Source organism: Siphateles boraxobius, unplaced genomic scaffold (assembly GCF_051911475.1).
Source record: "Siphateles boraxobius isolate OS27281-9 unplaced genomic scaffold, OSU_SipBor_1 115, whole genome shotgun sequence".
Taxonomy (NCBI): Eukaryota; Metazoa; Chordata; class Actinopteri; order Cypriniformes; family Leuciscidae; genus Siphateles; species Siphateles boraxobius.
Genome location: NW_027508717.1, coordinates 761494 through 786125, shown reverse-complemented (window position 1 = coordinate 786125; position 24632 = coordinate 761494). Strand labels below are relative to the sequence as shown.

Genomic DNA, 24632 nt, shown 5'->3' with positions numbered 1-24632 from the left:
CTGAGAGGAGGGAACGAGTATTGCGTAAGCTGCCGTGCTTGTGCTTGGTTAGTTCGCTTCAGTCGTTTTAACCTAAAGAACTCTCATGACGGGGCGCCCAATATATAGCTCTTGGCCACGCCCATCTTGGAGGGCTCTGACGCGCGCGGGCGCGAAGCGCGCTCATTGGTCGCGCATTCAGAGTCGCCCCGTCATTGGTTCGAGCAAGTTGCCGCAGCACAGCCAATGACCGAGCTGCCTTCGTTCATTGCTGTCAGCTGTGCAGCTGCAATGCGTTTTACATAAAGACTTCAATATTCTCGAGAAAAGGAGTTTTCCCATAGCGTAAGCTACTTACGCAATACTCGTTCCCTCCTCTCAGGGAACCGAGGTTACGTTAGTAACCGAGTCGTTTTACAAGTAAAGCGCTGTTTTAAGATCGTTTCTGATGAAATCGAACACAAAACCAAAACCTAAAAAAAATTCTTAGGTTTTTGTGCTAAACAAAAACCTAAAATTCTCGGGACAGCAGCATTTGTCCAAATTTTAATCTTAACCCTTCGATTTCATCAGAAACGATCTTAAAATAGGGCTTTTACTTGTAATACGCCGAACTTACCCTTTAAGATTTAATTTGTCACGCCAATCACAGTACTGATTGCCTACACCAAACGCTGATCCCTAAACCTACCCTTCACTGTATCCTTAATACATTAAATAAGTTGCAGAGCAGGATTTCTGGTGATGTGGTTTGGGGGGGGTGGGGGGGGGGGGTAATTATGCGACAGTGGTCACGTGGTACAAGTAGGAGCTCTCAGAACATTCCCAGCTCACGAGTTGTAATTACGAGCTCTTTTTATGAGCTGAAATCTCATAATGGACCCTTTTCACGGACTGTTATAACGCGTTCCCACAGTTATCAACTTCGCAAATCTTCTAAAGTTTTCATATTTTATTTTATTTTAATTTAAAGGGTCCATTACGGTTACTACGACATAGCGTGAACGCACCATGACGCGGTTCCTTTAAGACGCTCTTCGCCGTGAGTGGCTGTTACAAGCACGTGGCGAGAGTGTGTGTCGCATTGATCATGATGGCGGCTGATCTAGTGCGAGGGTGGAACGAGGAGCAGCTCAAGACTGAAGAAGTGCCGAAGAAAGAGCTCATCAAATTCATCCAGGATAACGGAGCACACTCGGTAGTGTACACACTACAGCTGCGCGCTCCCGCGTACCACAAAACACACAACACGCAACACTGACACTGCGTGCAGAGAGTGTGTGGCAGAGGAGTCATGTGTCAAAACAGTCCAAATCAAATGCATGTTCTATATATGTACAGAGAGAGAGAGAGGTTCACATATTTACTTATTAATATGTGCTTGCGTCATTATTTCAAACTGTATAAAAACAAGTAATTTATAGAGATACATTTGCATAGCAATGTAAATTAAATGTGCATTATAAAGCTGAATTGTATGCATTATAGGATATTGTGGAATATACATGGTGTTTATATGTTCTTATATGTGTGTGTGTGTGTGTATACAGGTTAATATTTATATGTGTGTGTGTGTGTGTATATAAATTGATCATCTTGTCATTTGCAGTTTCTAGCTGAACACAAACTTCTTGGAAACATCAAGAATGTGGCAAAGACGGCCAAAAAAGAGCAACTTATTGAAGCGTATAACCAGCTGTTTGAGAGCAAGGTAACAAACACCCAGAACATCTCATATTCAACATTATTACAGCCAATAATAATTGTCTATTTATAAACGCATAACAATTGTTACTATCAGACCGAAAACATTCAATCTTCGCCCATAAGCTAAAAATAAATTAACCTGAAACCGCCAGTAGGTGGCGGCAAATCACTGTCTTAACGAGTGAGTCATTGAATCATTCACTCAAACGATTCGTTCAATATGGCTGATTCATTCAGAGACAGAGCAGAAGTTTGTGAGCCGATGATTTGTGTTTCTCTCAGAGGTTTAAAGGCACAGAAGTGGACGTGGTGACAGATGAGGTTCAAGCTGTTAAAATCCACGACAATCCCAAAGAAATCAAGACAGAGACGGTGGATGAGGTACTATCTTCATCGTCTTCATAATCAGAACACACATGAGTGTTGAATCTTCAATGGCTATCTTGTTTACATGCACACTTTAGTTTCAATCGGACTGAATGGATTCCAATTGATGATTCTGAATGTAGTGTTTACATGAACGCTGAACATGTGATCGGGTTGATGTGTGTGTTTATATGTCACAAGCTTCAAATCTGAATATATTTTCTGACATGCGCACACTGCACGAATATACAGAGTTTCTCGATGTCTGCGCATAATTACCATTCTCCTACATTGATTCTTTATTTGTTTTAAACAGCAGACTTAATATATATATCCATTTCTGGTCATAATTTGAAGACGATGAGCGTATGAGCCGTTGTCCCGCTGCTTTTATTGATCACGCAGTAAAAATGGTCAGAACCAGTCGTGTGTGTGTGTGTGTGTGTGTGTGTGTGTGTGTGTGTGTGTGTGTGTGTGTGTGTGTGTGTGTGTGTGTGTGTGTGAGAGTGAGAGTGTGAAGCGAGCACTGGTGGCGTCGTCTTGCTCCACTTCACACACGCAGAGAAAGCAGGATTATAGGAGGACGAGACACTCGTTTATACCACACTTTATTCATCAGGAGAACAGCTCGTTCAGCGCGTCATACGTCATTACGCTATTTCTACGCTATTTCTACGTCATTACGCTATTTCAACGTTATTACGCCATGTCTACGCTATTTCTACGTCATTACGCTATTTCAACTTCATTACGCTATTTCTACGTCATTACGCTATTTCTACATCATTAAGCTATTTCAACTTCATTACGCTATTTCTACGTCATTAAGCTATTTCAACATCATTACGCTATTTCTACGCCATTACTCTATTTCAGCGTCATTGCGCTATTTCTACGTCATTGCGCTATTTCTACGTCATTACTCTATTTCAACATCATTACACTATTTCTACATCATTAAGCTATTTCAACTTCATTACGCTATTTCTACATCATTAAGCTATTTCAACATCATTACGCTATTTCTACGTCATTAAGCTATTTCAACATCATTACGCTATTTCTACGCCATTACTCTATTTCAGCGTCATTGCGCTATTTCTACGTCATTACTCTATTTCAACATCATTACACTATTTCTACATCATTAAGCTATTTCAACATCATTACGCTATTTCTACGCCATTAAGCTATTTCAACATCATTACGCTATTTCTACGTCATTAAGCTATTTCAACATCATTACGCTATTTCTACGTCATTACTCTATTTCAGCGTCATTGCGCTATTTCTACGTCATTACTCTATTTCAACTTCATTGCGCTATTTTTACGTCATTACGCTATTTCTACGTCATTGCACTATTTCTACCTCATTATGCTATTTCTACGTCATTATGCTATTTCTACGTCATTGCACATGCGCAGTCTTTCAGTTTCGTTTTTTAATCCGATCAAGTGTTTACATGTTCTTTCGGTCGGATTAGAAAAGGAATAAACGACTCCTTTCAATCCGATCGAAATCTCATCGGGATCGAGCTAAATCGTATCGATTAAGGCTTTCATGAAGCTTTCAGTGCGATTGAGCCGTCAATCCCATTACTAGCGGATTATTTGGTTGCATGTAAACGTAGCCGTTGAGCTCGTGTGTTTCTCCTCAGGGTCCTCCGAAGTTCACCAAGTCCATCCTGAAGAAAGGAGACAAGACGAACTTCCCGAAGAAGGGAGACACTGTGAGCTGCTGGTACAGCGGGACACTGGAGGACGGGACTGTCTTCGACACCAACATCCCCGCGTGTGAGAATGCTGATACTGCATGTGTTTTTTTCCATAGAATTAGACTTATTTTAATGTGTTCTCGGGTCTCAGGGTAATATTTTATTCAATATAGATCCAGTGTTATTTTAGTGTTATTGAGCTAGTATTATAGTATTTATTTGTTTTGCACATTATTAAACATTATTGGAAATTTGCATTTTAATAATATTTAATTAATAATTAAATAAGTTTTAAGAATTTACGTCTATATAGTTTTTATTAATATTTTGTTTTAATTCATTTTTATATTTTATGTTTTAACTTTTATTTTAGTTTTTAAATTTAAATTTGTGTGTTTTTGTCATTTTATCTATTATAAATTAATATATTGTTAATTAATTTTTTGTGTTAATTAGTTTTATATTTTCTGTTTTTATTTTAATTTTAAAGTTTTAGGTGTTTTTGGGTGGTGTCATTTTTATTTGTTTTTTAATGTATATATTTTGTATTAATATATAGTTTTTATTAGTTTATATATGTTCTGTCTTCATTTTTTTAAATGTCTATATAGTTTATATTAATTTTTATTTATTCTAGTGCGATTGGTGTAGTGAGTCAATGTAAATCATCTTTAGTTTGATTCTCTTCTGTTGTTCCAGCTGCAAAGAAGAAGAAACAGTCCAAACCTCTGAGCTTCAAGGTCGGACTGGGCCGAGTGATTCGAGGGGTGAGTCACGGTTCATTAGGGATTCGAGGGGTGAGTCACGATTCATTAGGGATTCGAGGGGCGAGTCACGGTTCATTAGGGATTCGAGGGGCGAGCCAGATTCATTAGGGATTCGAGGGGCGAGTCACGGTTCATTAGGGATTCGAGGGGTGAGTCACGGTTCATTAGTGATTCGAGGGGTGAGTCACGGTTCATTAGGGATTCGAGGGGTGAGTCACGGTTCATTAGGGATTCGAGGGGTGAGTCACGATTCATTAGGGATTCGAGGGGCGAGTCACGGTTCATTAGGGATTCGAGGGGCGAGTCACGGTTCATTAGGGATTCGAGGGGCGAGTCACGATTCATTAGGGATTCGAGGGGCGAGTCACGGTTCATTAGGGATTCGAGGGGTGAGTCACGATTCATTAGGGATTCGAGGGGTGAGTCACGGTTCATTAGGGATTCGAGGGGTGAGTCACGATTCATTAGGGATTCGAGGGGCGAGTCACGGTTCATTAGGGATTCGAGGGGCGAGTCACGGTTCATTAGGGATTCGAGGGGCGAGTCACGATTCATTAGGGATTCGAGGGGTGAGTCACGGTTCATTAGTGATTCGAGGGGTGAGTCACGGTTCATTAGGGATTCGAGGGGTGAGTCACGATTCATTAGGGATTCGAGGGGCGAGTCACGGTTCATTAGGGATTCGAGGGGCGAGTCACGATTCATTAGGGATTCGAGGGGCGAGTCACGGTTCATTAGGGATTCGAGGGGTGAGTCACGATTCATTAGGGATTCGAGGGGTGAGTCACGGTTCATTAGGGATTCGAGGGGTGAGTCACGATTCATTAGGGATTCGAGGGGTGAGTCACGATTCATTAGGGATTCGAGGGGCGAGTCACGATTCATTAGTGATTCGAGGGGGTGAGTCTCGATTCATTAGGGATTCGAGGGGCGAGTCACGATTCATTAGGGATTCGAGGGGCGAGTCACGATTCTATTCATTAGGGATTCAAGGGGCGAGTCACGATTCGATTCATTAGTGATTCGAGAGGTGAGTAACGATGCATTAGGGATTCGAGGGGGTGAGTCTCTATTCATTAGGGATTTGAGGGGCGAGTCACGATTCATTAGGGATTCGAGGGGCGAGTCACGATTCATTAGGGATTCGAGGGGAGAGTCACGATTCATTAGGGATTGGAGGGGCGAGTCAGGATGCATTAGGGATTCGAGGGGGTGAGTCTCTATTCATTAGGGATTTGAGGGGTGAGTCACGACTCATTAGGGATTGGAGGGGCGAGTCACGATTCATTAGGGATTGGAGGGGAGAGTCACGATTCATTAGGGATTGGAGGGGCGAGTCAGGATGCATTAGGGATTCGAGGGGCGAGTCACGGTTCATTAGGGATTCGAGGGGTGAGTCACGATTCATTAGGGATTCGAGGGGTGAGTCACGATTCATTAGGGATTCGAGGAGCGAGTCTCGATTCATTAGGGATTCGAGGAGCGAGTCTCAATTCATTAGGGATTCGAGGGGCGAGTCACGATTTATTAGGGATTCGAGGGGCGAGTCACGATTCATTAGGGATTCGAGGGGCGAGTCAGGATGCATTAGGGATTCGAGGGGGGAGTCACGGTTCATTAGGGATTCGAGGGGTGAGTCACGATTCATTAGGGATTCGAGGGGTGAGTCACGATTTATTAGGGATTCGAGGGGTGAGTCAAGATCCATTAGGGATTCGAGGGGTGAGTCACGATGTATTAGGGATTCGAGGGGTGAGTCAAGATGCATTAGGGATTCAAGGGGCGAGTCACGATTCATTAGTGATTTGAGAGGCGAGTCTCGATTCATTAGGGATTCTAGGGGCGAGTCAAGATTCATTAGGGATTCGAGGGGCGAGTCATGATTCATTAGGGATTTGAGGGGTGAGTCACGATTCATTAGGGATTCTAGGGGCGAGTCAAGATTCATTAGGGATTCGAGGGGTGAGTCACGATTCATTAGTGATTCGAGGGGTGAGTCACGTTTCATTAGTGATTCGAGGGGTGAGTCACAATTCATTAGTGATAAGTATAATTCAAAGTATATGATTGATTGATCACCAGAGATCCTCCGATGACTCTATGTGTGTGTGTGTGTGTGTGTGTGTGTGTGCGCAGTGGGATGAAGGTGTGCTGACGATGAGTAAAGGTGAGACGGCGCGGCTGGAGATCGAGTCGGATTGGGCGTATGGGAGGAAAGGTCTTCCAGATTCAAAGTATCCTTCGTTAAACGTCTCACTTATTGATTATTTGATCATGTTCTTCAGACTGATGATATGAGATCGTTCCTCTGGCCTTAACCATTATTACCCAGAATCCCACCGAACGCAAAGCTGATATTTGAGGTGGAGCTGGTGGCTATTGATTGATAATTTCAATCGATCGACGGGAACCATGTGACGGCGGTTTGGAGGGAACGTTTGTTTAGACATGTTCATTATTAATCACAAGTTATTTCAGCCTGACAAAGAGAAGTTTTATGACTATTTTTGCATGATTGTAAAGCTGCAATAAAAACAAACCCTGAACAATGTGTTGTGTGCCGTTCTTACACATCCAGCTTTCAAAAACTAAAACATTCAAGAACTGTATTTTATATATACAGTTTGTGAATATATATAGTTATAACTCTCTAAATAAATATGAATTTATAGTTATAAATCTGAATATATAGTTTATAAAGTATTTACATTTCTATATTCAGAGTTATAACTATATATTCAGGATTTACGTTTACATATTGTAACTATATATTCAGGATTTATAAATATACATTGACTTATAAATGTAAATCTGAATATATAGTTATATGTTCATAGATATAACTATATATTCAGGATTTACTTTCATATATTCAGAGTCATATCAATATTCTCAGATTTACATTTATATATTGTTATAACTATATATTCAGGATTTTCTTTAATATATTCAGTTATAACTATGTATTCAGGATTTACATTGATATATTTAGAGTTATAACTATATATTCAGGATTTGCATTTATATATTCAGTTTTATAACTATACTCGTATTTACATTTATGTATTCAGTAATAACTATATATTCAGGATTTGCATTAATTTATTCAGAGTTATAACTATTTAGGATTTACATTTATATATTAAGATTTATAACTACATATTCAGGATTTGCATTTATATTTATAACTATATTCAGGATTTACACTTATATATTCAGAGTTATATCAATATTCTCAGATTTACATTTATAACTATATATTCAGGATTTTCTTTAATATATTCAGTTATAACTATGTATTCAGGATTTACATTGATATATTTAGAGTTATAACTATATATTCAGTTATAACTATATATTCAGGATTTACATTGATATATTTAGAGTTATAACTATATATTCAGTTATAACTATATATTCAGGATTTACATTGATATATTTAGAGTTATAACTATTTAGGATTTACATTCATATATTAAGATTTATAACTACATATTCAGGATTTGCATTTATATTTATAACTATATTCAGGATTTACACTTATATATTCAGAGTTATAACTATATATTCAGGATTTATAAATATATATTCTGACGAACTATATATTCATTTACATTTCTATATTCAGAGTTATAACTATATATTCAGGATTTATAAATATATATTGACTTATAACTGTAAATCTGAATATAGTTATATGTTCAGAGATATAACTATATATATTCAGGATTTACATATAGCTATTCTGACTTATAACTATATACTTGGATTTAGATTTATATATTCAGAGTTATAACTATATACATTACTCTGATTACTCAGGATTTAAAAATATATATTCTGACAACTATATACTCAGATTTACATTTATATATTCAGTTATAACTATATGTTCAGGATGTAAATATATATTCTGACATATATATCCGAGACTATATACTCAGATTTTCATTTATGCGTTCAGGTTTTTTTCCTTATATACACATGAATATGTTGTTATTTCATGGATCACATGACATGCACAGTAAGCCTGCAATGAAACGAGACCCATCTCAGCTCAAGAAGCATCTTTATTCTGAACACGCGTTCCTCCAGAGTGTGTGTGAGCAGAGAAATATTAACTCTGAACACGCGTTCCTCCAGAGTGTGTGTGGTCAGGGTTTAGGAGTTGGCGTTGGGACCCTTCTTCTTCCCGAATGTGGGAACCACGTTAACGAAGCGACGGTTGTACTGGATGCGACGCTTGGCGCGGCCCGTCTTCTTCTTCTTCTTCTCCTGTTTGTCCACCTACACACACACACACACACACACACACAGAACTGGAGTTAGCCACTAGAACTGCATCTGAGACTGTAGGACACGTATTTCATTAGAAAATAATCATAAACTAATGACTCACTTTGGGTGTCTGTCCTCTTACTTTACCGGCACGAGCCAGAGATCCGTGAACTTTACCTGATAAACACACACGTCAAATTAATTATAGATTATTAAAATAATTGAAACATTGACTTATAAATATATTTATTTATTAATTTATGATTTGTAAGTTATAAATCAATCAATAAATAAACATTTTAATTACAATTATATAATATTAAAGTGAGTGACTGACTGACTGATTGAGTGTGTGTGTGTGTGTGTGTGTGTGTGTGTGTGTGTGTGTGTGTGTATGTGTGTGTGTGTGTGTGTCTGAGTGAGTGTGTGTGACTGAGTGAGTGAGTGTGTGAGTGTGAGTGAGTGAGTGTGTGAGTGTGAGTGAGTGTGTGAGTGTGTGTGTGTGTGTGAGTGAGTGACTGATTGAGTGTGTGTGTAAGTGAGTGAGTGAGTGAGTGTGTAAGTGAGTGAGTGTGTAAGTGTGTAAGTGAGTGAGTGAGTGAGTAAGTGAGTGAGTGTGTAAGTGAGTGAGTGAGTGAGAGTGACTGAGTGAGTGTGTGTGTGTGTGTGTGTGTGTGTGTGTGTGTGTGTGTGTGTGTGAGTGAGTGTGTGAGTGAGTGTGAGTGTGTGTGAGTGAGTGTGTGTGAGTGAGTGTGTGTGAGTGTGTGTGAGTGAGTGAGTGAGTGTGTGTGAGTGAGTGTGTGTGTGAGTGTGTGTGAGTGAGTGTGTGTGTGAGTGTGTGTGAGTGAGTGTGTGTGTGAGTGTGTGTGAGTGAGTGTGAGTGAGTGAGTGTGTGAGTGAGTGTGTGTGTGAGTGAGTGTGTGAGAGTGAGTGTGTGAGAGTGAGTGTGTGAGAGTGAGTGTGAGTGACTGAGTGAGTGTGTGTGAGTGACTGAGTGAGTGTGTGTGAGTGACTGAGTGAGTGTGTGTGAGTGAGTGTTTGTGAGTGTGTGAGTGACTGAGAGTGTGAGTGACTGACTGAGAGTGTGTGTGTGTGTGTGTGTGTGTGTGTGTGTGTGTGTGTGTGTGTGTGTGTGTGTGTGTGTGTGTGTGTGTGTGTGTATTGTTCAAAATCTTTCGATACCGGTTCCTAATGATATTTTTTCCGATACCATTTTTTATGAAATCCATTTGAACAAGATTACATAACACACTACCTCAGAAAAACTTTGGTTTTATTTTTTCAGTTTGACTCATGCTCCTAGCCAGTGCAAAAAGGAACAAAAACATTTTTATAAAGAGCTCATGCTCACCAAAGCTGACTTGCTGAAAGCAAACTTGTAATATTGTAAAATAGTATTACAATTTAAAATCTTATTTGAATTTATTTCAAAATGTAATTTATTGAAATGAATTGAATTCAAAGCTGAATTTTCAAAATCATTACTTCAGTGTCACATGACCCTTCAGAAAACAGTTTGCTGCTTAATATTTTGGAAACTATGATACATTTTTTCATGATTCTTTGATGAATAAAAAATTCAAAAGAACAGCATTTATCTTAAAACAAAATATTTTTTTTAATATTACACACGTTTTAAATGTCAAAAAAAATTCTGACTAACCAACACATTTTTGAACGGCAGTGTACATTCAGTAGGTTATTATTCATTGCAATATAAACACTTTCAGAGTGATCAACAAGGTATCTTCATTTACCAGTCGAAGACGGAGCAACTTTTATGTTTACTCCGAGCACTGTCAAGCTCTTCATCATATTTATTATGGTATACGGGTCTTTACAGCAATTATTTTACCGCAAATACTGCATCGCTGTTGGCATCGAGCCTGGAGAAATGTACACACACTTTTGATCGACTTTTCCACATCTTTAAGGTATTATGTGTGTGTGCTCGCGTCTCATAAGTATGTGCGCAGAGTGTGTGTGTGCTCGCGTCTCATGAGTATGTGCGCAGAGTGTGTGTGTGCGCGGAGAGTGTGTGTGTGGGCGGAGAGTGTGTGTGTGGGCGGAGAGTGTGTGTGTGGGCGGAGAGTGTGTGTGTGCTCGCGTCTCATAAGTATGTGCGTGGAGAGTTTATGCGTGCACGCGCGCGTCTCATATGAGTATGTGCGCGGAGAGTGTGTGTGTGCTTGCGTCTCATGAGTATGTGCGCAGAGTGTGTGTGTGCGCGGAGAGTGTGTGTGTGGGCGGAGAGTGTGTGTGTGCTCGCGTCTCATAAGTATGTGCGTGGAGAGTTTATGCGTGCACGCCCGCGTCTCATATGAGTATGTGCGCGGAGAGTGTGTGTGTGCTTGCGTCTCATGAGTATGTGCGCAGAGTGTGTGTGTGTGCGCGGAGAGTGTGTGTGTGGGCGGAGAGTGTGTGTGTGCTCGCGTCTCATATGAGTATGTGCGCGGAGAGTGTGTGTGTGCTTGCGTCTCATGAGTATGTGCGCAGAGTGTGTGAGTGCGCGGAGAGTGTGTGTGATCACGTCTCATGAGTATGTGCGCAGAGAGTGTGTGTGTGCTCGCGTCTCATATGAGTATGTGCGCGGAGAGTGTGTGTGTGCTCGCGTCTCATATGAGTATGTGCGCGGAGAGTGTGTGTGTGCTCGCGTCTCATATGAGTATGTGCGCGGAGAGTGTGTGTGTGCTCGCGTCTCATATGAGTATGTGGGCGGAGAGTGTGTGTGTGCTCGCGTCTCATATGAGTATGTGCGCGGAGAGTGTGTATGTGCGCAGAGTGTGTGAGTGCGCGGAGAGTGTGTGTGATCGCGTCTCATGAGTATGTGCGCAGAGAGTGTGTATGTGGGCGGAGAGTGTGTGTGTGCTCGCGTCTCATATGAGTATGTGCGCAGAGAGTGTGTATGTGGGCGGAGAGTGTGTGTGTGCTCGCGTCTCATGAGTATGTGCGCAGAGAGTGTGTATGTGGGCGGAGAGTGTGTGTGTGCTCGCGTCTCATATGAATATGTGCGTGGAGTGTGTGTGCTCGCGTCTCATATGAATATGTGCGCAGAGAGTGTGTATGTGGGCGGAGAGTGTGTGTGTGCTCGCGTCTCATATGAATATGTGCGCAGAGAGTGTGTATGTGGGCGGAGAGTGTGTGTGTGCTCGCGTCTCATATGAATATGTCCGTGGAGAGTTTATGCGTGCACGCGCGCGTCTCATATGAGTATGTGCGCAGAGAGTGTGTGTGTGCTTGCGTCTCATGAGTATGTGCGCAGAGTGTGTGTGTGCGCGGAGAGTGTGTGTGATCGCGTCTCATATGAGTATGAGCGCAGAGAGTGTGTATGTGGGCGGAGAGTGTGTGTGTGTGCTCGCGTCTCATATGAGTATGAGCGCAGAGAGTGTGTATGTGGGCGGAGAGAGTGTGTGTGTGCTCACGTCTCATATGAGTATGTGCACGGAGAGTGTGTATGTGCACGGAGAGTGTGTATGTGCGCAGAGAGTGTGTGTGTGCTTGCGTCTCATATGAGTATGTGCGCAGAGAGTGTGTATGTGCGCATAGAGTGTGTGTGTGCTCGCGTCTCATATGAGTATGTGCGCGGAGAGTGTGTATGTGCGCAGAGTGTGTGTGTGCTCGCGTCTCATATGAGTATGTGCGCAGAGAGTGTGTGTGTGCTCGCGTCTCATATGAGTATGTGCGCGGAGAGTGTGTGTGTGCTCGCGTCTCATATGAGTATGTGCGCGGAGAGTGTGTGTGTGCTCGCGTCTCATATGAGTATGTGCGCAGAGAGTGTGTGTGTGCTCGCGTCTCATATGAGTATGTGCGCGGAGAGTGTGTATGTGCGCAGAGAGTGTGTGTGTGCTCGCGTCTCATATGAGTATGTGCGCAGAGAGTGTGTGTGTGCTCGCGTCTCATATGAGTATGTGCGCGGAGAGTGTGTGTGTGCTCGCGTCTCATATGAGTATGTGCGCGGAGAGTTCCGCGCGTCTTGTGTGTGTAGAGTTTGCGTGTATTTGCATTTCATATGTTTTTGTTTGAGCACTGACGTTGACGAGTTAACTCCTCAGGTATCGAAATCTGGAACCGAAAAACATGTCATTTTTCGATACTTGATAGTATCGAGGCAATTCGGTCGGTACCTAAAAAGTATAGAACTCGGTACCCAGCCCTATGTGTGTCTGTGTGTGCGTGAGTGTGTGTGTGTGTGTACCTCCCAGGAGTCTGGCGGTGAGCTCCAGTGTACAGTGCTCAGTGACTCCGCAGCTCAGAAGTGTGTGTTCATCTTCCAGTGGAGATCCGGACAGCAGAAGCACCTGCTCCTCCACAGACAGACCCTCCAGAGCCTGGACCTGAGCCTACACACACACACACAGCATGAGCGCGAGCACACACATACACACACGTCTGAGAACACACTGAGGCTCATGCTCACCTTGATGTCATGGACGGTCTCGTGTCCGGACACCTCGAGTGTGTGTAGAGACTGAGCGCGCAGGAACAGCTGCATGATGAGCTGAAACACACACACACACACACACTCAACCAGACTAACTAAACCAGAGCCGATAAGACCAGACCAACTCACTGAACCAGACCAGACATCACGGATCAAAAGTAACTGATATATTCAAACTTATTAACTCTTCATTCATTATTATTAGTACACACTAATATATATATATATATATGGCTGCACACACGCACATTTATAAACTTATAAATATATATAAAAATACTACCATTAAAAAGTTTGGGATTGATAAGATTTTTAATGTTTTCAAAAGAAGTCCCCAAAACTGGATGTATTTGATTAAAAATAAAGTAAAATTGTGAAATATTATTATAATGTAAATCAGCTGTTTTCTATGTGAATATATAATAAAGTGTAATTTATTCCTGTGATCAAAGCTGAATTTTCAGCATCATTACTCCAGTCTTCAGTGTCACATGATCCTTCAGAAATCACTATAATATGATGATTTGATGCTCAAGAAACATTTATGATTATTATACATTTTGAAAGCAGTCATATTTCTGTGGAAACATTGATACATTTTATTTCTCAGGATTCTTTGATGAATATAAAGTTTTAAAGTACAGCATTTATCTGAAATAGAATGCTTTTGTAACATTACACACTATAATTCATATGTTTAATTTTTTCTTTGGAAAGAAATTAACACTTTTATTCATCAAGGATGCATTCAATTTATAATGTTACAAAATATTCAATTTCACATAGATGCTGTTCTTTTTAACTTTCAAATAATCAAAGAACCCTACAATAAAAATGTAAATAGCTGTTTTCAACACTGATAATAATAATCATAAATATTTCTTAATGGTCGTAAACAGGTTTTAATGACCTGAAACCAACTAATTTCTGATGTATTTTGTAACGGAAACCCGGACGAGTTTTCATGATATTCGTCTTTCTGCATTCTCTTAAAGTTACTGTAACTGTTCATCATCTTCTTACAGATATGAAACTAAATATTTAATGACAGATATTAGAAGAAACTCGTGTAAGTGTGTCGCGTGCGCGAGCGCCGTGTGGATCACGCGGAGAAAATAAACACGATTTTAAGGCTTATAATGGGACATTTCGGCTCAGGGTTTGAATGTAAGACACGGTAAAGCTTATGAATGCAGTCCATGCAGCATTAAAGTACATTAAAGACGATAGAAACGATAAATAAGTGATTTGATTAGCAGGCCTTACATTTGGTGATGCTAGTCGTTCCAGAACTGGACGAGGAAAGGAAAGTGCGCATGTGCGGAGCAAAGAACTCTGGGAAAATCGCAGCCCACGTGATCGTGACGTGTGCAGCAAGGCAAAAAATTGTTTTATTGAATAAAAATTAACATTATGCGTGCGCGTTCGCTCAGATCGCACGAACGTTATACAATGATGCATACATAAAACAGAAAAAGAACAAGAAAAAAGAGAAACAACAACAAAAATGAAACGATGTTAATTTTATTAGAAAATAAGTGGAAACTTTGGGAACCACATTTCCTACATTTTATAATGACTTTAAAGTATACACAAAACTTTTAGAACAAATTATTTTAAAAAAATTAAAAAAACTTCCTGAAATGTATATAACTATGTGATGTTTTAATGTGTAACAATGAAATGCATTTAGTTATTGTGGAATTGAATAAAATATATTTGAAAAAAATTAAATAAAAAAGAACTGATGTGTGCTAACATTTTGACAACATTAATAACGACCAGAAGATTTTGAAGAAATTCTTTATTAACGTTACTGGAAGAACCATGAGAGAACTTTGCTTGACAGCGGAGTATATATTTCAAAAAGTAAATGTTAAAATTATTATCCAGTACAAATTTTCGACTATTATTGTGTTTGTTTCCTTCTTGAACATCAGTCCCTGGATGAATAGATGATCTCAGCGTCATCATATACAGTCACTGTTGAGAAGATGCTGGAAAACCAAAGAAAATCATCTGTTTTCATACGCTCACGTTCTCTGGGAAAGAAGAAAAATTAGGCTTTTAAGACTTTTAATTTGACTGCCACACGTTTTAGAGGCCAATGCTTAACAAACCCAGCCTGAATATAACAAATATAAAAAATAAAATTAGTTAAAACATGACTTGTATTTTGTTATAAAAATGTAAGATGAGGAATAAGCAAAGCTTTTATCAGTAAAACGCGCGATTTATCGGAATAAGCCCCGCCTCCTAAATAAAAGAGCCAATCATAGCCCGTATTCAGCGCGGTGCCATGACAGGTATGAAATCGGGGCTGTGAGGGATTATAGATTTACTGTTATTAATGGCATCCGCTGTAAAAAGATCCTAGATCACTTATTTTCCACAGCTGAAATTTTATGTAAAGATATTTTTGCAAAGTTTCGTCAGTAAAACAATTCAAAAATACATTAAATAACAGTACAACCCACTGAAGAGGTGTCTATTCCTCACAGCATCGCGTTCATTCCCACTATAAATAAAATGGCGCTGCTGTGAATGATGTCGTTAGAAGTTCGTCTAGTTCTGAGACTTGCGTTTATGACTGCGCATGTGCGTTGACTGGTCCAGCCTGAAAATTGCAGTTTATTGTCATGATTTGAGCATTTACAAACATTTAGGAGACAATAGTAAGATTTTATTCCAGTGGCTTAACATCGCAAGTTTGGTGAACAGCTTTGGAGAATTTGATGTGTCCTTCAGAGAGATGACTGAGGCGTTTCCAAGATGGCCGCCGAGTGAATGACTTGGCTTTTATCCACTGACATCAGACAGTTCTCAAAACATACAATCTCAGATGCTATAGAATAAAACTGTTAGTTTGTTGCTTAAAGTGCAAATAGTACATTTATAGCAACAGTTTAGACAGGGCTGCCAACTTCTGAGTTTAGCTTGGAGCGAGAATTATGGAAAGGGGCGGGGGGGGGGGCGGGGTGCATCACGATAAGTGTATTGTGATTGTCAAAACATTTAACTAAATTTTATTAAGTTTAGTGACAACGTTAGTGTTTACATGGTACATAAGCTACTGTTTTAAATATTGCTTAACACAAATTTCAATTCTTGTGATTTGATTCCGATCTTGATTCAATATAGATTCATTTGGATAAATTTTACGTACAGTACATAGGCATATATGTACATTTTTCTTAAAATAAATCGCTCACCTAATGCTGTAAACAGAGCCCTGTCAGCTGGTATTATTATTAAAGGTTAAAAATAACTCAAATTAAATATAATACTGTTATAACGTTATATCTTAATGATACAAGTAAAAATATAATAGTGCACATATTTAGCAAAATACTCCTCTATAGCTAATTTTTCTAGCCAACTAATGGTCATTAAATGGCTTTCCTGAGGTAAATGTAACGTTACATGACATCGTTCTCCAGCTTTTGATCTTTCCGCTGTTGAAAAACACTGATTGATCGATGTTATGTACGAGGCATATACATTTAGCTAAGTTGTAGTGTACCTTTCAACACACCTATTGTTTATTTAGATGATCGGTTCACTACGGTTCGCTAAGATCGGTCACGTCACATTTACAAGCGCCAAAACAGTATTGTTTTAATTTCGTAATAGAATTGATATAATCTGAGAATTAGTTTCATATCAAAAGTGTCAATTGCGTGCGTGAGAGTGGGCAGCCCTGTATATATATTATAATGGTAGTATAAACATTCAAACAGCCGCATAAGTAAATGAATCACATTCACAGGCGTGTAGGATGTCAATCTCTTTATTATGAAACCAAGTCAAAATAAAAAAACGTCTTCATGTCACGTTTATCTCTGAAAACAGGATCACATTGATTGAGGAGAGCAGAGATGATGTCAGTGTTGCATTCTCAACTCCTTCCACACAAATGTAAATCGTTCAACGAACACAACTAAACCTCCAGAAGCACTAAACCAATCAAGCTTCATTAAAAACTCACTTGCACTTAGACAGAGAGGGAAGGGGAAAGCTGATTCAACAGAAGAGAACACAGAATGTCTGATGCGAGACGGTGTGTGTGGCAGCAGTTCTAGCGGGTGTAAAGATGCAGGACTCCTGATGGGCATTATGTGGGAGGCGGTGGGTAGTACTGGTTATACTGACCGTATTGACCATACTGACCCCAGGAATTCTGGGCTCCCCACGAGTTATATTGCTGGAAGAGAAACAACAGATGGTGGTGAGTGTACAGGTGTATAAATGTAATAACTTTCTACTAACTCTGCGACTACATGTCAACTTATTCTAACCCTACTAACGCTCAAGAGTTAGTAGACATGTAGGTGCAACGTTACTTATCGTCAACAGAATGTGTTAAAGGTGCACTGTGTAAGATTTAGGAGGATCTGTTATAAAATGCAATATCATATACATAACTATGTTTTCAGTGGTGTATAAAGACCTTACTTAATGAAGCGTTATGCGTTTTAATAGCTTAGAATGAGCCGTTTGTCTACACACACAACGGGTTCCCTTACATCCACGTTTCTACGGTGGCCCTGAGTGGACAAACCTTTCGTCACCATGTTGTTCTTCGTATAAAGAAGCTGCTAAAGTCAGCGAATAAAACACTGACACAATGATGAACAAGTAAATACTCGCAACAACATCGTTTTACTGAATAATCAAGTAAACCTAATTTCTTAATTTATCTTTATAAAGAAACCTCATTGTTTAACTGCTACTCTCTGCTGTCTCAGACGACGACACTTCCTGTCAGCCACCGTAACTTCTGGTGGGTGCACTTCACAACCTCACCACTAGATGCTGCTAAAAATTACACACTGCACCTTTAAAGCACTACTTTTTGGTTTTCAAGGAATCCAATCAGAGATCTCACTTATCAAACAATATCTTTATTACCTTCAGATTCTTAAAAAAAGTAAATAGATGAATAAAAAAAATCCAATTAAAAGAAAATGGTACAAATAAAGTGCAGCAGATTCAATGACTGCAGTAACTTTAACCATTGAAAGGATACTATGACAAAGATACGTCTTTCCTTATTTAAACTAATTTTTTTTTCTCAACATTTGATTGATCTGAGGAATGTTTCAAGGGTTTTCCAGGACTTGCGTTTCAAAAAGTCACATTTTTGAAGCACCTTGCACGAACCCTGTGTAAAGACCCATGTTCAGGCGTCTGGTTGGTCATAAACGTTGATAAACTGACCTGATACCAGTTGTTATAGTTGTATCCTGCATTGTTGGCCTGCATGTCCATCATCTGACCCGAGACTGCTGATTGGTCGTCTGTTCGCTGTCTCTTTGCATCCGGCTCCTCTGAGCTGCATCATACCAGACAAAACACTCATCTCAACTTCGTGTAACAAGTTCTCTCAAATGTTGTTTTAAATGTGCAAATTAGCCATCTTATTAAATATGCACTCATTTGCATAACAGAAATTTCTCTTTTGCGGAAAATACTGTTGACAGACTCAAATACATTTTCTGCATGTTTTTAGGAATAAAATGTTCTGTAGATCAGGCGAATGATATATGAGCAAACCTTCAGAATATAGATATGAATAAAACTCTAGTTTGGTGTGTGTAAAGCTGCTGAAGTGGAGATTTATAACTCAAACTCGCTGCATTTAAAGTCCCCCTGTGGTGTAAATCCAGCTTTTAATGTTGTTTATATGTCTATGTGGTGTTTTTAATATGCTTTAAGACAAACCATGTGTAAATTCACAAGTCAAACCCATTCCTGAGTATTTTCTCCTTAAAATTGTATTGTAAAACTTTTAAGTGTTCTCTCGGTTATGTCATAAGTTAAGAAACTGGATGTTTGTCAGTTGTTTTCGGTCCTAAAGTGGCGGCAGGCTAATATTCCTGCTGTTGTCCGTGTCATTAATGTTAATAAAAACAACAAAATACAGCTTTGACAAAGATAAAAACGATTTCATTTTTACAGTAAACAGTGTTTTTACATTTAGGCCTAATTATTAATTTCTGTACCTGAATATTACTGTTAGACTGAGTAACTTTGTTTAGTTTAATCTCTGCCTGTAATTTGTGTATTTGGTATTTTATTACTGACTGTTCACTTGTTTTTAGTAATGTTTGAACTTTATCAGTTAGGCTAGTAGTTTTTGATGCGGTATTGAAGACCTTCAAATGAGCTTGAAGTAATAAATGAAAAGCAAAGTTACCCATTATTTACACTTTTTTTGCTGATCCAAAAATGATCCGAGGCTCATAAACCGTAAATGATCCGATTCGTGAATTTTGTGATCGTTGCACCACTAGTAATAAGCACAGATTCATGCAGTGGCGTGCAGGTGAATCCTGTGTGACACAAATAAGAATAGCTTGTCCTCTTACCCGTTCTCTGCTTTCCTCTTTAACGTCTCCTGCTCCATCTCGAGCTGCTGATGCTGTTCGTATGCCGCCACAAGTCTGCGGTTAAAAACAGTTAAGTTAAAAACACCTTCCCTAAACTAAAGTTCAGGGTTAAAGTTCTTGCACACCAAATCCGAAATTCTCGCACGTTAAAAAAAATCAATACGACCTCACGTTGTGTCAATCACGTTAACACACTGCCTCCGAAACTTTCGTCCATCATAAAAAAATTCAGATCGGGTTTGATTTTCTGCGTTTTTCGCATCCGTAGCATTTTGAGGTGATTTGACAATTCAGAGCCACCGAATGATGAATACGAAAAAACGCATACGAAAATATCGGACTCAGTGTGCAAGGATCTTAAAGGTGCAGTGTGTAAGAATGACAGCTAGTGGTGGAAATCGGTACTGCAGTCCAAATTCAAAATATCACAGCTAGTTGTCAAATTCTTACAACACAAGGTTTATTTTCAACAGACAGTCATATTGGGCTGGTACAACATGAATAAATAAATACCATGTCTACTACAGAAAAGGACATGTTTTACTGGTTGTACGGTATAAAAATAAATAAATGAGCATGTCTATAGAACGGGAAATGTTAGAAACTATAAAATGAATCTAAAAAAACAAGTAAAAAGAAAATTTCAAGAGAAACAGGGCCCATCAACCAAGCAGCCGCCTTTAGAAGGTAATCTGCCCTTTCCCCGGCACCTGGACACTTCATGCATTTTCAGATCGGATAGCTCTCTGATTTATCAGAACGATTCCATTGACACCTGGTCACAAATGTGTTTTCACTAGGGCTGGGGTAAACGATTAGTAACTAAACGATTAGTTGGGCGATTATTTTATCGATTAGTCGACTAATCTTGCGACTAATTTTTCTGCTGCTCGATTAATTTAAAAAACATAATGTATCTCAAATAAATACTAACTAGTGTACTGAATCATGATACTATAAGCTGGCCAACGTTAGTCTAATGTTATGTATTTGAACACCGACATTAGAACTCTATAACCGCCAAAAACATGTTATTAAAATATTTATTACAAAAAAATTATCATAGAGAATGTTTAAGTACTGATATCAGCTTACGAGGGAAACGTAGGCGGAGTTAGTGGTGCTTCGGAGGCTGCTACTGCTGGAGGCGATTCAGGAGAGGTCTGTGCCCCTTTACCGATCAGAGCGCTTGCTGACACAGAGTAAAGCCTTGTTTAAACTCGACGCGTCCGCAGGAGTGCGAAGGTGCGCGCGGCAAAAATGATGCGTTGGGTGCGCAAGACCTACAAAACCCCATTTCGCTTGGCTGTGTGCACGGCTTCTTTTGTAACAGCGCGCGCGGCGCCGCAACCGAGGATGAACGACTTAAAGCCGAATCTGCCTGAGCATGTACGTCTCACCGCACCGGCACCCAGTTTGCGCGTCTAAATTGCAACGTTTTTTTTTTTGTTAAGGGTTTGTTTACTGTGTGTGATTCATTTAATGGAAAGCACATTCACTACTAGTTGTCTTCGTCCTCCATTCTGCAATGTTTCGGTCTCCCACGTGTGGTGGCGAGCTGTACCGCCGGAAACGGTGCAAAAAATAAATAAAGAAGTGTCGACGCAAAAATATGGCGTCGACGTAATTTTGACGTCGACGCGCCGCTAGAGCATTAGTTTTCACAAAACGGATATAAATCCGATCTTCAATTCCCGCACTATATGCAGATTTAATGGAGTTCACGTCACCGAAAGCAACAGATATGAGCTGCATTTTATTGATCATCAGCTAAAATCAAAGACCGCAATAAGAGAGCGGCAACAGCACTGGGAAGATCATTTCGATACTTTACTTTTAATGATGATCGTGTGTTAAGCGTCTACGACTTTCACTTTGATTTGCGATAGTTTGATCGTTGGCTTGAAGAATAGATGATCATCTGCGATGATGCGTGTTGCAGTAGCGCCGTCATATCTGGCTATAACATTACATATAGCCTATAACACGCTCTCACGTTTATTTTTTAGCATTTTTGGGAAGAGTAAAATTTACATGTGGTTTCAACAACCAGATGCATTTACACTTGTCCAGTTTCATCTGAAACTAAAGTTTCCTCTTCAATCTCTGTTATTTCGTCTTGTCCCTCAGCAACACTCATTTTCTTTCGCTTCGTTTTGTTGTCTCGGTCTATTTCTTCACTGATTTATGTTCCGTGATATCAGGATAACGATATTGATTCGATATATCGTGCACCCCAACCGAGGAGACTTAATTAATTGTAAGTTAATGAGTTGATTTATCCGAGTTTTAACTTGCTCTCGTTCACAGAGATTTTTAGATGGATCGAGGCTTTTTAGGTCGTGTGGAATCTGCAATATCTGACCCAGTTTGTTTGTTCGTTTCCATGGCTACAATACGTTGTGTTATCCGACAATTGGCATCCCGGGATATCGAAATACTATTGGCTGAACTGGCAGTGGGCGGAGTCTCACAGACCAAAACAAAAACCGACTGATAACTAAAATAAGTAAAATAACCGTCTGGAAGTGTTTTTCAGAGAAACGAGTATGTGATCTTAGCAGGTTTCCTAAATATCTGCAAACATGTGCTTTAGTAGAGTAAAACTGTTACTACATACAGCACCTTTAAGAATAGAGGAAGGTTACGTACACGTTGATGTCACTGCCGAAGTCCTCGAGGAACTCGACCTTGCGCTGGGAGAAGGTGACGCGCGACTCGAGGGGCATGGAGCTGCTCAGCGCCCGGTCGAAGCACGCGATGATCTCGAGCTCGTTCTGCTGCACGTCTCCGCTGTACTCCAGCTCAAGCAGGTTCAGGTACAGCTTCGGGTTCGTCTGCAGGCGCAAACACACACACAGTCAAACCTCAGTGTATTCAGACACCTTCAACTAGTGATGGGTCATTCATGAACGATCCCGTTCACAACTGATCCAAAGAATCGGAAGGTAAATATTAAAAATTAGTTATGTTCCCTGTAAATTATCTTTGGCTGCAATGTAAGGATTTATAAATTCAAAATATGATCAAGATAGCGGGGAATTTGGCTCTGAAATGTATAACATTTAAAGCAACTTAAATGAAATGACTCGAATAAAGACTTGTTCATTCTGATGAAAGAGAGTCACTAAAATGATCTGAACTTCCCATCACTACCTTCAACATTTCTCACATTATCAGTTTATTCGCTATAGTTCAGAAAAATGGTAAAAAAAAAAATGCGAGTTATGAACTCAGTTGATATTTGACTGGTTTTGTCCGTCCTTCTGTTATACTCTCACACATGAATTATGTTGAATATCTGTCAGCTGTTAAATTTAACTACACAATTACCTAATACCAGTTTAGCTCAACCAGTTACCAAGCAATGCTTCATGTTGTTCAGTCTGTGCTGTAAAAAGGTGCATTAGTTATTAAAGAAAAAACACTTCAGCAAAACATGATCAGCTCAAAGTGTCCCAATCATTTTTGGTCCAAAATTTTTATATATTTTACTGTTTTTTTTAATATGTTCTCATGCCAATAATTCTAGAATCATTATTCATGTCAACTGCTGAAACTTCCTGTTTATTTTAAAAAAGTATTTTATATTATATATATATATATATATAGCAATTTCTCAGAGAGAAAAAAGTCATTTACGACAATCAGTTCAAAATAAAAAATGTTTGCAAAAGTAAAAATTTTTAATTAATAAAATTAAATGGATTATGCATTGTTATATTGGTGCATACAAATGAAAATACTTAAATATTTGTGTTCATTCTGCGAAAATAACACGACCTCGTCTTTTTCGACGGCCTCCATCAGCACTTTCTTGGCCTTCCCGATGCTCTTCTGCACTTTGACCATCTGTCGCGCGAGTTTCACGGCGTAGAACGAGGACTCGCTGATGTTCTTCCCGTTCGTGATGGCGTCCCGCAGCAAAGCCTCGGCTTCGTCCATGTTCCCGTGCCGGCGCTCCAGACTCACCCGTCTCAACCTCACCATGGCCAGTCCCGGCACGCCCTCCTCGAACGCTTTCAGGATGCTCCGGGCCTCGTCGATGCTGCCTGTCAGATGTTACAGAAATCAGTGTTAAAACACATGCATACGGTGCACATGCACACAGAGATACGATATACACTACCAGTCAAAAGTTTCAGTTCGGTAGATTTTTTGTTTTTAGGGGCGTTTTCACACCTGAAAGTCCGCACCAAGGTCCGAACCAAAGTTCACGTTTTGATAAATTTTTTCTTTCAGAAAGTTTTGGTTTGGTTTCACACTGCAATTATGCGAGCGCACTAAAGAACTTTACGTGTCATTCTTGCGTCCTGTCGTCATCATCTATGTGGGCTGCATCTTGACATTGATTGGTTTGTAAATGGACGTGCGTCTGACGTCAGCGTGTTGTCAATTCGGCGGGTAACTTTGACAAGATGAATGAACAGACGCATATCGTTGCAACTGTATTGTTATTTTTATGGCACATTTACCTGCAGCACCAACTATACACAAGGCTAGTTCAAATTCGCCATCCTCGTCGTGCGAACATTTTATCGTCGCCGGCAGGAAAGGAGCAGGAATGCTCTGATGTCATCAGACCATGATACTTTAATTAAAAACCTCGTCTCCTCTGCCCATGTGCTACCACGCCTCATTTTTCCTGCCGCCTTCTGTTTTTTCGGCTATGTGGGAACCACCGGAACTTCCTGTAAAAGGTCTGAAAGTCCGAACCATACAGAAATGCTTTCACACTAGAAACTAAACAAACCTTTTTTCGGTTTGATCCGGACCGAGACTACCTCTTTTCGTCGGACCTAATTTCCTCTGTTTGGTCCGGACCGCGGTCCGGGGGAGGTTTCACACCTGTAATTTTGATTCGGACCAAACTGAAAAGTCCGAAAGTCCGGACCAAACAAGGTAGGTGTGAAAGGGCCCTAAAAGAAGTCTCTTCTGCTCACCAAGGCTGCATTTATTTGATTAAAAATACATAAATTGTTAAA

General features: G+C 39.9%; 3 protein-coding genes across 4 annotated transcripts in view; 1 reads left to right on the top strand and 2 right to left on the bottom strand.

Moving 5' to 3' along the window:
* Positions 1–828: 828 nt before the first annotated feature.
* On the top strand, positions 829–7085 carry fkbp3 (FKBP prolyl isomerase 3). The gene is made up of 7 exons (XM_077200055.1): positions 829–1177; positions 1589–1690; positions 1969–2067; positions 3713–3848; positions 4469–4536; positions 6673–6770; positions 6869–7085. The coding sequence occupies exons 1-7, from the start codon at positions 1070–1072 to the stop codon at positions 6921–6923; spliced, it is 666 nt and encodes a 221-aa protein (XP_077056170.1). The 5' UTR covers positions 829–1069; the 3' UTR covers positions 6924–7085.
* Positions 7086–8588: 1503 nt separating this feature from the next.
* faua (FAU ubiquitin like and ribosomal protein S30 fusion a) lies at positions 8589–14598 on the bottom strand. Its single transcript, XM_077200054.1, has 5 exons — positions 14522–14598; positions 13232–13312; positions 13010–13154; positions 8936–8991; positions 8589–8823 (listed from the first exon to the last, which is right to left on the bottom strand). Exons 2-5 carry the CDS (start codon positions 13304–13306, stop codon positions 8698–8700), a joined length of 402 nt encoding a protein of 133 aa, XP_077056169.1. The 5' UTR covers positions 13307–13312; positions 14522–14598; the 3' UTR covers positions 8589–8697.
* Positions 14599–15044: 446 nt separating this feature from the next.
* Positions 15045–24632, bottom strand: part of prpf39 (PRP39 pre-mRNA processing factor 39 homolog (yeast)) — a 28495-nt gene continuing 18907 nt past the window's right edge. Inside the window, exons 10-15 of one of the 2 annotated variants that reach the window (XM_077200062.1) lie at positions 23431–23699; positions 22300–22484; positions 19627–19701; positions 18476–18590; positions 17408–17459; positions 15045–15297 (exon numbers count right to left, since the gene is read on the bottom strand). In XM_077200062.1, coding sequence (XP_077056177.1) covers positions 15281–15297; positions 17408–17459; positions 18476–18590; positions 19627–19701; positions 22300–22484; positions 23431–23699 — 713 coding nt within the window. In that variant the 3' untranslated portion in view covers positions 15045–15280. Of the gene's footprint in view, positions 15298–17029; positions 17460–18475; positions 18591–19626; positions 19702–22299; positions 22485–23430; positions 23700–24632 lie in introns of those variants that run through there. The other variant, XM_077200060.1, reaches the window with a different exon arrangement.